Raw genomic sequence first — 14,607 nt, forward strand, 5'->3', positions numbered from 1 at the left:
ATACTGGGATAAAATCATGCATCACCACTGCCTGGCAATGCTCAGACCTCTATCGCTGGAATTCTACTCTAGGAATTGAGCTGAAGAAAATAGTTTTTGGAAAAAATTAATAAAGGAACGGCTTTATGAACACTCTAAGAACTTAGGAGGAGTGAAGGGACAGAGTGATAAGCAAGGGTATGTCCAAACACAGCACCCCTATGGCCACAGTACTATGCGCAGTGACTGGGGCTGATGCTGACTGTGAGAAACAAGGTTGACTTCCTTCAAAGCTACTATTGACTGCTGTGATCAGATTCTGTAAGATGAGTATGTACCTAAAATCAACTGGCATAAAAATGCCTCTTCAACAATAATTTCTAATTTATATTTATATTTGTGTAAGTGTGAACACATGTGTGCCATGATGCATATGTAAAGGTCAGAGGACATGTGTGAGTTGGCTCTCTCCTTCCACCATGTGAGATCCAAGGATTGAGCTCAGGTCACCATGCTTGGCAACAAGCTCCTTTACCCACTGAGCCATCCTACCAGCCCCCTCATAAATAAAAACTAAAGCACTAGCTGTGACTATACCCAAGTAGGTTTCTTTAGGAACTCTTTTATTCCTACATGTAAGGACTATCATGTGCCTTCACGTGCTGGCAGGAGTGGAGCACTACTTAAATACAATTTGAAATCTGCATAGAGACAGAAGAGAATATAATACATGTCACAGGAATTGCAACACCAACTAATGGTGGCAAAACTAAGTTTAAAAAATGGACTTAATGGACGAAGAATGAAGATAATAATCATGTTGGGTCCATGGTATTGATACTCCTCCCACTTGGGGTTGTTCCATGGCTTTTACAATTAAAAGGTAACTTTTTTAAGCACAGAAATAAGAGCTTCCTAAGAAATGCCAGCTGGCCAGAGATGGCAGAATTCTGCTCTAGCAGAGCGTGATGGCACACACCTACAAGCCTAGCACTGAGGAAATTGAGGCAGGACTGAGCCACATATTAAGAACTTGCCTTAAAAATAATTCCATCATAGAATACATGTGTGCAATTTTAACCTGGGAGCATGGAATACATGTGTGCAATTTTAACCTGGGAGCATGGAATACATGTGTGCAATTTTAACCTGGGAGCATGCAATTCAGTGTTGAGTGAGCAAATCACGAGCAGCCACAGGCAGATAAGTAAACAAACAAAATGTAAGCCCTCAAGTTGTTTACAGCTTACTTGAAAATAAAATCTTAAGCAAAATGCCAACACTTCCAAAAGAAACCAGTAACAGTAACAAATTGACCCTCGATTTGGTTCTAAGATAAAAATACCAAATACCTTCACCTTCCTGAAATGGGGGCCAGTGAACGTCCATCCCCTAGAGGCTGTCAGCAGCCTCAACATCCCCTGGAGAACCTCAAAAGTGCCCACATCAGCTCAGCCTGCTGCAGCAGAGTGGGAACACTCCTCCATCCCCGGGTACCTGCCAGTATATTAAGATCTGGGCACCAGTTGTCAGTCTTGGATATAGGCTGGAATTACCTGTGCAGTCTGGGTCTTGCCTCCAGAGAGTCTAACTTAATTAGTCTGGAAAGTGGCCTGGACCTAAGAGTTCCATAAGCTTCCCCTGGTGACTGAAATGTGCAGCCAGGGCTAAGCAGCATGTTTAGCTCCTCAATCCAGAGATTTCTTTATTAGAACGTTAGTTATAACTGAACAACTGTGAGCTAGATAAATTCCAGAGAATGACTGTAGCCTTGGGGTGGAGGGATAAATTACTTTCATGGGCCACTACTACTCATGGTGCCAGCTCTGGATAAGAACAGGTGCAGGGGCCTCTGACTCGGCACATTTCAGCACTAGCTCTACATAAAATCTATAAGGATGAGACTGTTTCACCCTGGCTTTCCAGAGGTGCAAAGTGGCCATCTGAGATCCCACATCCACAAGGGGAAAAGACTCCTGTGTAAATAAGTATTTCCTTAAATGGGTACCTAATGTACCTCACTCTACACCCCAGTCTCAGCTTGAGCTGGGCTCAGTGACACACACTTGTAATCCTGGTACTTGGGAAGCTGAGGCAAGAGGGTTCTGAGTTCAAGTCCAGACTAGGTTCAATACACTGAGTTCAAAAATATCAAGAATGGTCTGGGCTATTTACCAAGATTCTGTCTTGGTAAAAAAAATAAAAACAAAAACAAAAAGAGACTAAACTAAAATGAAGCAAGACTAAGCTCACACCTCCCTACCTCATGCCACACTTCCACCTATGCATGGCCAGGTAGACTGGAGCCCAGGAAGACTCAGACCAAAAGTTAGTCTGTGTTTATACACCCCACCCCACCCCTGTTCAATTCAAGCACCTAGGTTAGAATCGATCATGTTCTGTATATTTCTAATTGACAAAGCTTTACACGTTAACAGCCGATCCTTGAGAGTAAACAAATGAATAAGGTTAACTATCCATTCTTGAAGATTCTGATAGCTCCAAACTGTGGGTGAGCAGCTTCCCCTAAGACATGTTGTCCTGTCCTGATGTGTGCCTTGTCCTCATGCTTGGCCCAGCACACAAGTCCCACCTTATGAATGGCATTCCCAGCACACAAGTCCCGCCTTATGAATGGCGTTCCCTGCTCTCAGCTGCACATTGTTAAGGGCCTGGCTGCAGCTGCTGCTCACAGAGCAAAGACAGAGAAAGGCAGAACTCTCGACTCACCACACTAAACAAGTAAAGCAGCCAGTAGCCTGAATGAGGGGAGGCAGAGGGAAGGGCATGGGACAGCAGAGCCAGGGTAACTGGACACACAGTAGGTGCTCAGAAGATCATGGGGGTATCAGGTCAAGAGGCCACTAAACACACAACCTGTAGTGCTTCTGCAGATGGTCCCAAAAAAAAGAAGGAGGGGCAGGTTGGGGCAGGTGTTCATGGGGACAGTCCATCCCTGCAGGTATGGTTAAAATATATAGGCATGCCTGGCATCACAATGGGGCCAACACACAAAGTCCATTCAATTTGGGACATCTAAAGAACCTAGATGTGATGGAGAGGAACCACCATGGGAAGCCTACAGTCACAGCCCACCAGGGAGGACCTCCTCCAGCCCCCACACTCCCTTCTACAGTTCAGACAAGGAAAAGACGCCACCTCCTGAATACAGGGTGCATGTGAGCCAAGCCTGAGAGCAAGAGAGGTAGCTGCTGCTGGAGAGATGAGGTGAAGTGGATGGGCCTAGCCATGGTCTGTTACAGACCCTCTAGTCACCATGAGAGAAAATTAAGCCTAATAATGAAGCCAACCACACAGCACAAAGGGGAGAGAGGTGGAGAAACAGGCCTCCATGATACCCAGAGCTCTTCAGTTACCTGGCCATTCCACTGCCCTTCTTGACAGGGGCTTTTAAGTGGGCTTCTGTCCCCCATACTTACTAGCTAAAACTGATAGAAGGTTGAGGGATTTTCAGAAAGCCCCACATCCCAAAAGGTGAACAGAATAGTCTTGGGACAAGTAACAAGCAAGTCTAAAAGCCCCTTAGGACTGAACTGTGCCTACAGAAAGGCCCAGCTGGCATTTCTCAGTGACACTCAGGCCAGGTGACACCACCACCACTAGCCCCAGCCACTTCCCTCCCTTACCTAACTTACTGAGCACCTGCTCTGTGCCAGGCAGTGTGTTAGAGGCTAAGGAGACCAGGTCAGCACAAGAGCACTGCCTTCCCTTAGGGAGCCTTTGGTCTGAATTTGGGGACTTCATGACAGCACACGTCATTGCCAGTAGTAACTGTATTCAGCAATGCTGGTGCCTGAGGCCATACACCAGGGAAGTGACCTTACCTGGGTAGGTCAGGATATACTGTTGTGGACCTTCTGTATTGCTGAATGTTCTTAAAGTGACAAGAAACAGAAAACTCAACTCCAACTCACTTCAAGAGTAATGGGGATTCATCAGCCCACACTATGAGGTCCAGAGAGGCCTTCAAGAGTGGGCTGACCCAGCAGTCCAGTGCCTCCTGAGACCTAGCTCTCTCACCCATCTTTCTCCATTCCTAGCTGCTGGAAACCCTGCACCCTAAGACTGTCTTCCCCCATGGGACCACAATGGCCAAGGCACCTCTAGCTTTCATGTCCCCACAGCAAGTTACCCAGAGGACAGAGTCATCTAAGGGCAAGGCACAATCTTTCTTCAAAGTTCCAAAGATCGCCAGTCATGTCTCCATGGTAGAATCAGAACACTTGCCATTTGTGAGACAAGTCCAGCTCCCTGAAGCAATCATGCTGGGAAGGAGATGAAATTATCTTCACCAGATTAGGCATGTCGAACTGGAGCTGGTGCCTGGAAGAATTCTGTCCCCAACCAAAGGGGTAGAGAGTGACTGATGTCCCTCCTGGCTATATCTGTGAGGGTGCATCCAGAGGACTGGCCTGAATGTGGATGGCACCATTCCAAGGGCTGGGTGCCCAGGGAGACTAAAAGAGGAGAAGAGACCCTGAGGCCAGCACAAGCATTCTCTCATCTCTGCTCCCTGGCTCACTGGGTGGTGAGCTGCTGTGCCCCACCATACAACTCTGGCCAGGGTGGTGAGCTGCTGCGCCTGCCATATAACTCTGGCCAGGGTGGTGAGCGCTGTGCCCCCCATACAACTCTAGCCAGAGCAGACTGAACCCTCTGAAATCAAGAGCCAAAATTTTAGGCTGTTTCTGCCCGGTGTTTGGTCAGAGTAACAAATAACCGATGCAGCACAGTTACAATGGTTACCAAGCCCTCTGCGCCCCCACTAAGCCACAAAAGTTTCTTTTGCTTTATAGAACATACTGCGGCTATTCCTCCAGAGCATCTGTGTTTATTTCGTAGGACAGGGTCCTACTGTATAGCCTTGTGAGTGCTGGGATTCCAGGCATGCACCAGCACATTTGGCTGGAGCATGCTTCTTTACAAAACAGAACTGATCAGTGAAAGAGTTTCATAGAGGATGATGGATTTCCTCCCTTTTTAAAACACATGTAAATGTTTCCATCTTAATTTCTGTCTTTTAGGGGGCAGTGCTGGGTGTTGAACCCATGGACTTAACACATGGCTAAGCCACACCCTAGCTCTGATACTGTCATCTTGGTCTTAGGACATCATCTCACGCAGTTGCTACTACTTCACCAGCAACAAAGTCTTGAGCACGCTTGCCTCCACTTCCTATTTCCACGGCAGACATTGGTATTCAATAATAGCAATGTTTTCAAAATAGCCCAGATGAGAACACAGAATCCTTAACCAGATCCAAGGATCTGGCTTTTGCTGTCAAAATAAGTGTTCAAACTAAAAAGATCAAGGTAGAGGCCCAGACCCTAGGTTCCAAGGCTACCCCTATCCCAGAACAGGCTCAGAATTCAGGCCAGCATCCCCTGTCCTTGGCCTTCTCAAGTCTGAGCATTTGCCTCATGATACAGATACAATTAGCCTTAGGAGGGACACTAGAGAAATATACTGTCCTTGTCCTTGAGAGCAGTCTATAGTTCTCCGATGACCAGTGGAAAAAGGCAGGGATGGAGCCCTCACAGAGAAAGTAAGATTCAGAGCTTTCATTGAAAGCCAAAGGTGTCCCGGGAGTGCAAGATGAAGGATCTGAGCAGGACTCCGAGGTCCCTGGTCTGTCCTTCCTGTATGGTTTATGCCCTAGAAGCTGTGCCATGTGGCCCTCACTCTCACATGTAAACACTGTTGTGAAGATCTCACGGCCAGTAGCCCAACAGGAACAGTACACAAGAGGGCACACACTGGCCAGGCAGGGCTGGAAAAGTAACAGCAGGGGAAGCTGATGGCCAAATGGAGGCCAGTGTCAAAGGCCACATGATGCTCTGGACAAAGAAAGGACCCCAAGATCCAGGTCAGTCCCAGAATCCAGAACTATCCACAGCCAAGGCACCAACCAAGAAGAAAGGAAGTTCAACATGCTGAGCATGCAGGGCCTAGCGCTGTTACCAATACACCCAATGTAAAAAGCCCCCACAGATGGACAGGGTTGAATATTTATGCCTCAGCTGGTGGGGAGGGGGGCTGTGTAACACCAGGGAGGTGCAGCTCAGCTAGGGAATGGGTGAAGGAGAATCTAGCTCAGCCCCACTTCTGTGAGGAAGCCCATTGCACACTCCTACCACCATGGAGCAATCTGTCAGCATGCCTTCCCCACTGCCATGAGCTGTGGTTCACAATGAACCCTTCCTCCTCAACGTGCTCCGCAGACACTTGGTCACAGCAACAACGAAATCACCTAAGAGAAGTACTAAGTAACACTTCCCAACAATGCCAACAGTGAGGGAACACCAGGCACACTGCACTGCCTGCTGCAGTCACCTGGAGGCCCATTGGTCACCGACGTCTACTCCTCCAAGGAAAGAGTACACCAGTCAGGACACTTTCCTCCTCCCCTTCCACCTCTTCCCCTCAGTAGCTATCCAAGGCTGCTGCTACCAGATGCCACCTGTGCCTCTGTGTGGAAAGCCTACAAGGGGGACCACACCAGAGTTCACAAGGGGGAAAGTCATGGAGAGAGCACCCAGGTCAAACAGCACCTGAAGAGAGTGACTCATTCTTAGCTCTCCCTGCTGTAGTAGCAAACTCCCAGGTTTTATCTGCCACTTGGGAACAAACCTGGTAAGTCTTGGTGAAGTGACAGACTCAAGAACAGAGTCCCCTGCACTGAGTGCTTCCCCAACAGACACAGCTGGGGCAGGGCCACTGCCTTAAGTGGGTTCAGAATGATGCAGTGTGCCACCCCACTGAACTTCTCAAAGGAGGAAGAACTGGAGGGGGAAGTGAGCTATGAGAAGCCTGCTAGCTACTAACAGCTTACCCCCTTTTTGCACAGCAGGAGAGAAGTGTTGACAACAGAATGGTGGTGAGGTGGGTCCCATAGAGGACACAGGAAGCAGCTCTCCAAACAATGCTTTAGAGACAGCCTACTGTGTTGTCTTCCAGAATGCAGGTTAACTGTCAAGGGGACAGATGTACTTAAGCCCAGAAAAAAACACAACCCCCTCTTTGCCCAAAACATACAAACATGAACACGTGGTAATAACAAGAGAAAACCAACTACAGTCTGGCTCAAATAGCAAGAAGACCATATGAACAAACAGTGGTTTCGGGTAAGGCTGGTTGAGCAGAGCAGTCAGGTGCCACTGTCAGGAAGAGCTGGCCCTCTCTCCCTCTCCTGTGTATTGCTACCCGGGGAAAAGTCTTCCCATAAGAGAACAAAGTTCTGTCATAAAAGAACAAAGTTCTATCAACTCCCAGCTTCTCCAAAGGACTGAACCTTGCTCTCAGCTTGGCCACACCCTTCCTAGACCCCATCATGGTAGCCAAGAGGAAAAGCAGCAGAGTGAAATTTGCATGGACAGCCTGGAAGGATGAAGAACCACAGTGAAGACTGGCGGAGTGTGCAGGTCTAACTGGCCATGGACGCCCAGGTGTCTGACTAAAGCTCATCTCTGGGAGTTTGGGGTATTGCTGGAAAGTCATCAGCTTAACTAGTGGACTAGGCAAAGCACTGGGCCCTCACCGGGGCAACCAGGGGTCATCCTTCCACTAAGTTCTCTGGACAAAACAAAAGAGCAGGTCAGTGTTCTCTCTGCCTGACTACTGGAGCCAGGGTGAGCCTCTCCTGCCTCGGGCTCCTAGCTGTCAGTCTGGACGTACAGCAGCAGCCCTCCCTCTGCCTTACAGGCCTTCAGGTCACACCACTGGCTTTCCCAGGCCTCCAATGACAGACCAGATTAGGAAACTCCCCAGCACCCAAGTCATGAATCAATACCTCAGGACACATGGCTTTCTGGAAAGGTACAGAAATCTTGTTGGCTCTGCTTCTCTGGAGGGCCCTGTGGCCTCAGGAGGAAGCTGAAGCCTGGTGAAGGTGGTGAGCAGCCTTTGAGATGTCATTTCCTCCCATACTGCCAGGGCTGGTCTGTGTAAGCACAGAATACAGTAGGAATAACAATGTGCTCTCAAGATGACAGAAACCTGGTGACCTCTATCTGGGGCAGGCTCTTTCTCTACAGAGCCACCTACCACGTTGTAAACAGCCTTCAGAAGGCTTCACATTAGGGACTCAATCTCTTGCTCACAGACAGACACATTCAGGACAGTAGGCCCATAGTCCAACTCAAGCCTTTAAGTATACCAACTCTGACCAGCAACTCAACGTCTACCTTCTGAAAGACCCTCACCCATTTTCAGACTCCTCACTCACAGAAATCATGGAGAATCTAAACACTTGCTATTTCAGGAGACCAAGTTGCGAGACAATTTGTCCCATGAGACAGCTAACACAATGAGCAGAGACAGAAAACGTTCCCAGGGTGACCCGATGACCTTGACCCTGTCTCCCTAAGTCCATGCGTGGGAAACACAATCCCTGACACAGACATGCAGAGAGGTGGCTGTTAGGAACTGATCAGGGGCCGGAGAGATAGCCTGCTTAGCAGGTAAGGATACCTGTTGCTCTGCAAAGGACCCAAGTTCAGTTCCCAGCACTCATGTAGAGGCTCAAGCTTTCCGGAACTCCAGCTCTAGGGAATCTAACCCCCGTTTTGGCACCAGGCACCAGGAATACACTTGGTGTACTTGATGCACAGACATACATGAAAGCAAAATATTCATACATATAAAAAATCTAAATAATTTCTTTAAAAAAGCACTGATCAGACTACAAGGGCTGGGCCCTCATCAATGGCTAAGCACCAAGTACGTCTGTTACAAAAGTAGGCTGCCTCTTCCCTCACGTGAACTCTCTGTGACAAGCTGCCTGCCCTTCCTCATACTCTAACATGCCAGAAAACCCCCGCCAGGGGCAGCCCCTCAGTTCTGGCCTTCCCAGCTTCCAGAACAGTGAGGTAGTTATTTCTGTAGTAGTCTACTGCCACCAGACCAGAGACTAAGACACTTCCTTCAAAGGGACTCCTCATGTAAATCTATGTCTTTTCTTTTTTAAATCTGTCTCCCAGCTGGAAGCAAGTCAATCAGTTCTTCAGAGAGGTGTGACTTACACAACTTTAACTGTGCCTGATTGCACTGCACAAGCTCCATGCCCTGGCTCTTTGTTGAACCACCACAGATGAGGAAAGTCATTAGTTTTGAGCAAAAGGAATATCAAATGCTAAATTCACTCAGTATGCTTCTGTCTCACCATCCTGTACCCAAGGCTAATAAAACACATGTGCACACAATGGACTCTAAGTGGGCACTCAGAAATGACGAACCTAGCTTTCCATCCTTCTTGCCTTGTTGCTATTAGAATATATCTGTGATTAGGCAAGGTTTTAGGAACCTAATTAATAAAAAGTGATGGTAGTTAACATGGATTACCCACGTAGGAAGTGTATTTACTAAACAAGCAAAAATGGTCTCTCATGCTCTCTCTTTTTATACATGTGATAATTCATTGAAGTTTTCCCCATTTTACAATTAAGAAAACTGAAAGAGAGGTTAAAACTCACCCACGGCCATGTAACTAGCAGAGAACAAAACCACACTCTGACCCTGAAGTCCAATGGCAGAGCCTGCATCCTACACCACTAAGCCACCTGAGCAAAGGAGTAATGCTGGGGGTTCGGAGAAGGGGGCCCAAAACATACATGAGCCTCAGCCTATGACAGTCACTGCCCCAGTGTGACTGTGCCACAGCCCTCTTAGTCCCCAAGTGACAACTGCCTGAGTAGGTCCACTTGCCCACCACCGTGGCTAGCTGCTCAGGGTGCTTTCTCCCACTTCCTCTTTTGGGAATATTTTTCCATTTTAAAGATGTCTTTCCACCTGCCAACTGCCATCTTCCAAGTACCTTAAACTGTTCTTCATGTGTAACTGGGAAGGCTTTGGATTATAAAACTGTGGCTTCTCTACCCTGTGTGTAGGATAAAACTTTCCCTAGGATTACACAGTAAAGAACACTCAGTACGAAGTATGTACAGCAGCTTGTCAAGCATCTCGAGAATCCCACGGCCTTCCTCCTCTGTCCACATCAGCACAGATGAGAAGCACACATTGACAGAAGCTCAACAGATCACGCAGAAACCCATTTCCAGGATTGGAGCCAGGGCTCAAGGCTAAGGTGACTTCTAACACAAGCCAGCAACATGAAGGGACCATAGCCCTGCCTGTTACTGGTGCTCAGAGCAGTGTCTCTGAAGACATAAGTCCTTGGAACGAGCGTTCCACCGCAGAGCTCCAGTGAGGTCAGGTGAGATGAGAGAGCAGGAAACATGCAAATAGGAACCAGTCTCTCTAATTCTGCCTCTGACCTGGCCCTTAGGCCCTGGAGCAGTGGCTCTCAACCTTCCTAATGCTGCGACCCTTTAATACAGTTCCTCTTGTTGTGGTGACCCCCAAATATAAAATTATTTTCTTTGCCACTTCACAACTGTAATTTTTGTTACTGTTATAAATTGTAATGTAAATATCTGTGTTTTCTGATGGTCTTAGGAGCCCCCTGGGAAAGGATGGTTGAGAACCACTGCCCTAGAGACGCCTGTGAGACGCAAAGGGGAGACGTTCAAGGGGTAGAATGTAGATGGGGGTCACGTGACTGTGGCGAATTACAGGTGTATGAAAATCACTCACACCACAGCATCTAACTCTGGGCACCTGGCATAGCCTCTAGACATGCTTCCCCTCTGGCCTTACTCAAAGCAATTTCAAAGAACACAGTGTTAGGAGTTTTAGACAGAAACGTCCCCCACAGTACCATGTTTCAGTACTGGGTCCCAAGGTGTGGCCATGTCTGGGGATGTTATAGAACCTTTGGAAGACATGGCCTAGGAAGCAGAAGTGGGTCTTTAAGATGATACCCACTTCTGGAGCCAGAGTGAGCCCTTTGCTTCCTGTCTGCTGAGGTGATGTAAACAGCCACATTACCACTTCCTGTCTGCTGTGGTGATGTAAGCAGCCACATTACCACTTCTTGTCTGCTGCGGTGATGTAAGCAGCCACATTACCATTTCCTGTCTGCTGCGGTGATTTAAGCAGCCACATTACCATTTCCTGTCTGCTGCGGTGATGTAAGCAGCCACATTACCACTTCCTGTCTGCTGCGGTGATTTAAGCAGCCACATTACCACTTCCTGTCTGCTGTGGTGATGTAAGCATCCACATTACCACTTCCTGTCTGCTGTGGTGATGTAAGCATCCACATTACCACTTCCTGTCTGCTGTGGTGATGTAAGCAGCCACATTACCATTTCCTGTCTGCTGTGGTGATGTAAGCAGCCACATTACCACTTCCTGTCTGCTGTGGTGAAGTAAGCAGCCACATTACCATTTCCTGTCTGCTGTGGTGATGTAAGCAGCCACATTACCATTTTCTGTCTGCTGTGGTGATGTAAACAGCCACATTACCACTTCCTGTCTGCTGTGGTGATGTAAGCAGCCATATTACCACTTCCTGTCTGCTGTGGTGATGTAAGCAGCCACATTACCACTTCCTGTCTGCTGTGGTGATGTAAGCAGCCACATTACCACTTCCTGTCTGCTGTGGTGATGTAAGCAGCCACATTACCACTTCCTGTCTGCTGTGATGATGTAAGCAGCCACATTACCACTTCCTGTCTGCTGCAGTGATGTAAGCAGCCACATTACCATCCTACAACCATGTCTTCCCTAAAAGATGAATCGAAATCCCCTGAAACCTTCAGACAAAATCAGCCATTCCTTCCCTAAGTGGCTTCTGTCAGAAATTCTGTCACAGCAATAAGACAAATAGCCAGTACAGCCAAGAAGCTGCTCGGCTCACCTACAATGGGAAAAAACAGGAAACAATCCAAATGCTAAACGGACCAATCAGTGCGGTCAATTTCATATGCTATATTAATCCAATGACACACCACAACAGCTAACCTCAGTCTGCTTTCACAGTGGAAATGGAGGGAGGGGGGAATGAAAAGTGATGGGGTGTCAACTATACGTGCGTAGAAAAGTGTGTCCACAGGAGAAGAAACTCAGTAAAAACTGGATGTTTTCACAGGAGTTGCGACTCTTAATTCATCACATTTTGTTTAATAAGATATAAACAACATCACAAAAAATTAATCAGTGGCTCTTAAATAAAAATAAGATCAACAGTATTTGTAATTAGAGAAATGCACCAGCCTGATTTTCTCCTGTGATATTACGGGACCCAAAACGTTGCTCCCTGCAAGCATAGCTGGGAGCGGCACTATTTCCCACAATGCTGTGGGGCCCATGCAGGCCCTGTGAAGGACACAGCCTGCACGCACCTGCCTTTGATCCAGCAAACACCCTCAAGTGAGAACGCAATGGCTGGCACTCAGGTCATGCATTGGGGAGTCTCACAGAAGACTGAAAACCTCCTTAACATCCAGATGTTGGCAGACTGGTTGAATCAATCCCAGTGCAGTCAGACCAGAACACACTGGGAGTTACTAGCCAGAGGATGACAACCCTTGGTACTCCCGCACAGAACCCTGCCGGGGAGGTACAGTGCTGCACAGAAGAGGGAAGGGCTCTTCATGCACACGTCCACTTTGGGCACAAAGAGCACCTCTGGAATCGGTATAGTTAAGCCAGCAGGGAGCAATCCACGGCAGGCAAAGGAGAGTGCCCATCGGTTAACCTTATTTTGAAACATATGCATGTGTGGCGTTCATTCAAAGAAGCCAAATGAATGGAATGCATAAATGCATTTCCTTTAACTAGAGCTATGAGTGAGGTGTGGCGGCACCTGCCTGTAGTTCCTGCACGAGTGTGAGGCTCACCTGGGCTGCACACATAGTAAGACCTTTTCTCAGAAACGAACAGACAGAAGATATGTGTGGAACTGTGGCTACACATGCTTGTCTCTCCATCCCTTGCCCTGTCTACCTTGCCAGTGCCTGGACCTTTGTGGTATGGCGCTCCTGCTGCTCCGTCACCTTCCTTTTCAAGGCGTCCACCTCTTGCCGGAGTGCGGCTGAGTGCTCCATCTCACCATCAAGGAGATTCCTCAGTGACCTGGAAAAGAAGGCCCCACAGTTCAGATGCTGCTCGTCCAGCCCACCTAGAGGATAATGCAGTTCTTAAGGGAAATCAAGTCTCATCACTGCCCACAGGTTCTGCAAAAACCACAGTGCACTATAGCTCACATAAGCTGATGCTAGTAGGCAGCAAGCTTGAGCGTGGTAACTGCAGTGAGCCCCAGGGCTGTCACCTGGGGTCAGACTGAGGTCCCTGCCCCTGTGACAGCTGAGATCAAGGGAAAGAAGGAGCTGAGCAAATGCCAGGGAGGTGCTTTCAAAGACACTCCATTCAAAAGTGCAGCGTGATGAACGGAAGTTCTGACACAGCCTGACTGGGTAACATTTCACAAAGGGAAGGGTGTCAAAACAGCCCAGATGAATATTCTACAGCAGAAAAACACAGAATACTTGCTCAGATTCCATGACAGATATTTCATCCTGCTTCCACTGCTGCCCATAGAACAGACCAGGACTCAGTCCACAGCCACCTCCATGATAAGCTAGAATGTATGGCATTCCATGGAGTATACATTAGCATAACATTATCTTATATTCCTATACTTTTTAGCTTTTATAGCATGTCCATTTGCATATATATTTCTTATCCCCAGAAAATGTCCAGGAGTAGCAGTTCTAAGAAGGATCACAAGTTACCACCCTGAGGTAAATCAAGGTTCTGCTTCACTGTACCTAAATGGCTGTTTCTAGAAAGGCAACTGTGATGTATTTACAGGCCACATACATCCAGAGGATGCCTGCCGTAAACATCAGGGTGTATCAAATACACCAAGCCCCCACAGTGCCCTACCACCACTGAGCTCTCCAAAACCCGCTGTGTTCTCTGGGAGCTTGAAGAGGATCCCCCTCCTGGAACATGCTACCCCCTGGGAAACATCCTGGGGGATTCTGTCTGGGAGGAAGAAACAACATACAATAACATAAAACAAATCCCATGGGTGCTTCCAAGAGCATCACTGCAGCTGGGCCAGGAAATGACCCTTGCAGTGGCCAGAAGCCGTCTGTTGAGAACGCATGCTATCTGGAAGTGGTGCTGTCCAGCCCTCTAATAATAGCCTGGCTGTTTTAGAAATTACACTTATTTGCCTTTGCATGGCTCCACAAAGGATGAAGAACAACTTGTCAGTTCCAAAATAAGGTCTCAGAAAGAACTGTGACTACTGTCACCAGTAAAGGACAGGAAGTGACTTGAACACATGTACATGTGAACCCTCCACCCACCACCTCCCCGAGTCCCACAGGCTTTTGTGAATAGCCTCAGGCAAGTCTGCCACTGGCCACCCCCCCCCGCCTCAACGCAAGTGCTGGTGGGGAGAGTGGTCAACTTCAGACATGGTGACAATCGGTAGTATCTAGTATGGATTTCAATAGGGAAGGAAGAAAAAAAAAATTAAGAAAACACTTTGCCTCTTGGAGTTGACCACTGGGTTTTGGCCAAATGAAAAGAATCCAAATGTCATCTTGTCCCAAGAATCCCCAATTTGAGTGGAACTGGGACACAGAATATAGATCCTCAGTTAAAGGTCACTTCCAGAGTATTTTGGGGGCAGGGAGTTCAACGGAAGTGGCATGGCATTTGTTCCTGAAGTGATAAAACTATTCTAAAATT

The 14,607-nt window shown here is 47.8% G+C and overlaps 1 protein-coding gene across 1 annotated transcript in view; it reads right to left on the bottom strand.

Annotated features, from left to right (window-relative positions):
- The window catches only part of Snx29 (sorting nexin 29), a 477,564-nt gene that overhangs the window by 325,637 nt on the left and 137,320 nt on the right, over nt 1-14,607 (bottom strand). The window contains exon 13 of the mRNA XM_059269973.1: nt 12,847-12,975. Within this exon, the coding sequence (XP_059125956.1) occupies nt 12,847-12,975 (129 nt within the window). The remainder of the gene's footprint in view (nt 1-12,846; nt 12,976-14,607) is intronic.

Source organism: Peromyscus eremicus, chromosome 8a, assembly GCF_949786415.1.
Source record: "Peromyscus eremicus chromosome 8a, PerEre_H2_v1, whole genome shotgun sequence".
In the NCBI taxonomy this organism is placed as follows: domain Eukaryota; kingdom Metazoa; phylum Chordata; class Mammalia; order Rodentia; family Cricetidae; genus Peromyscus; species Peromyscus eremicus.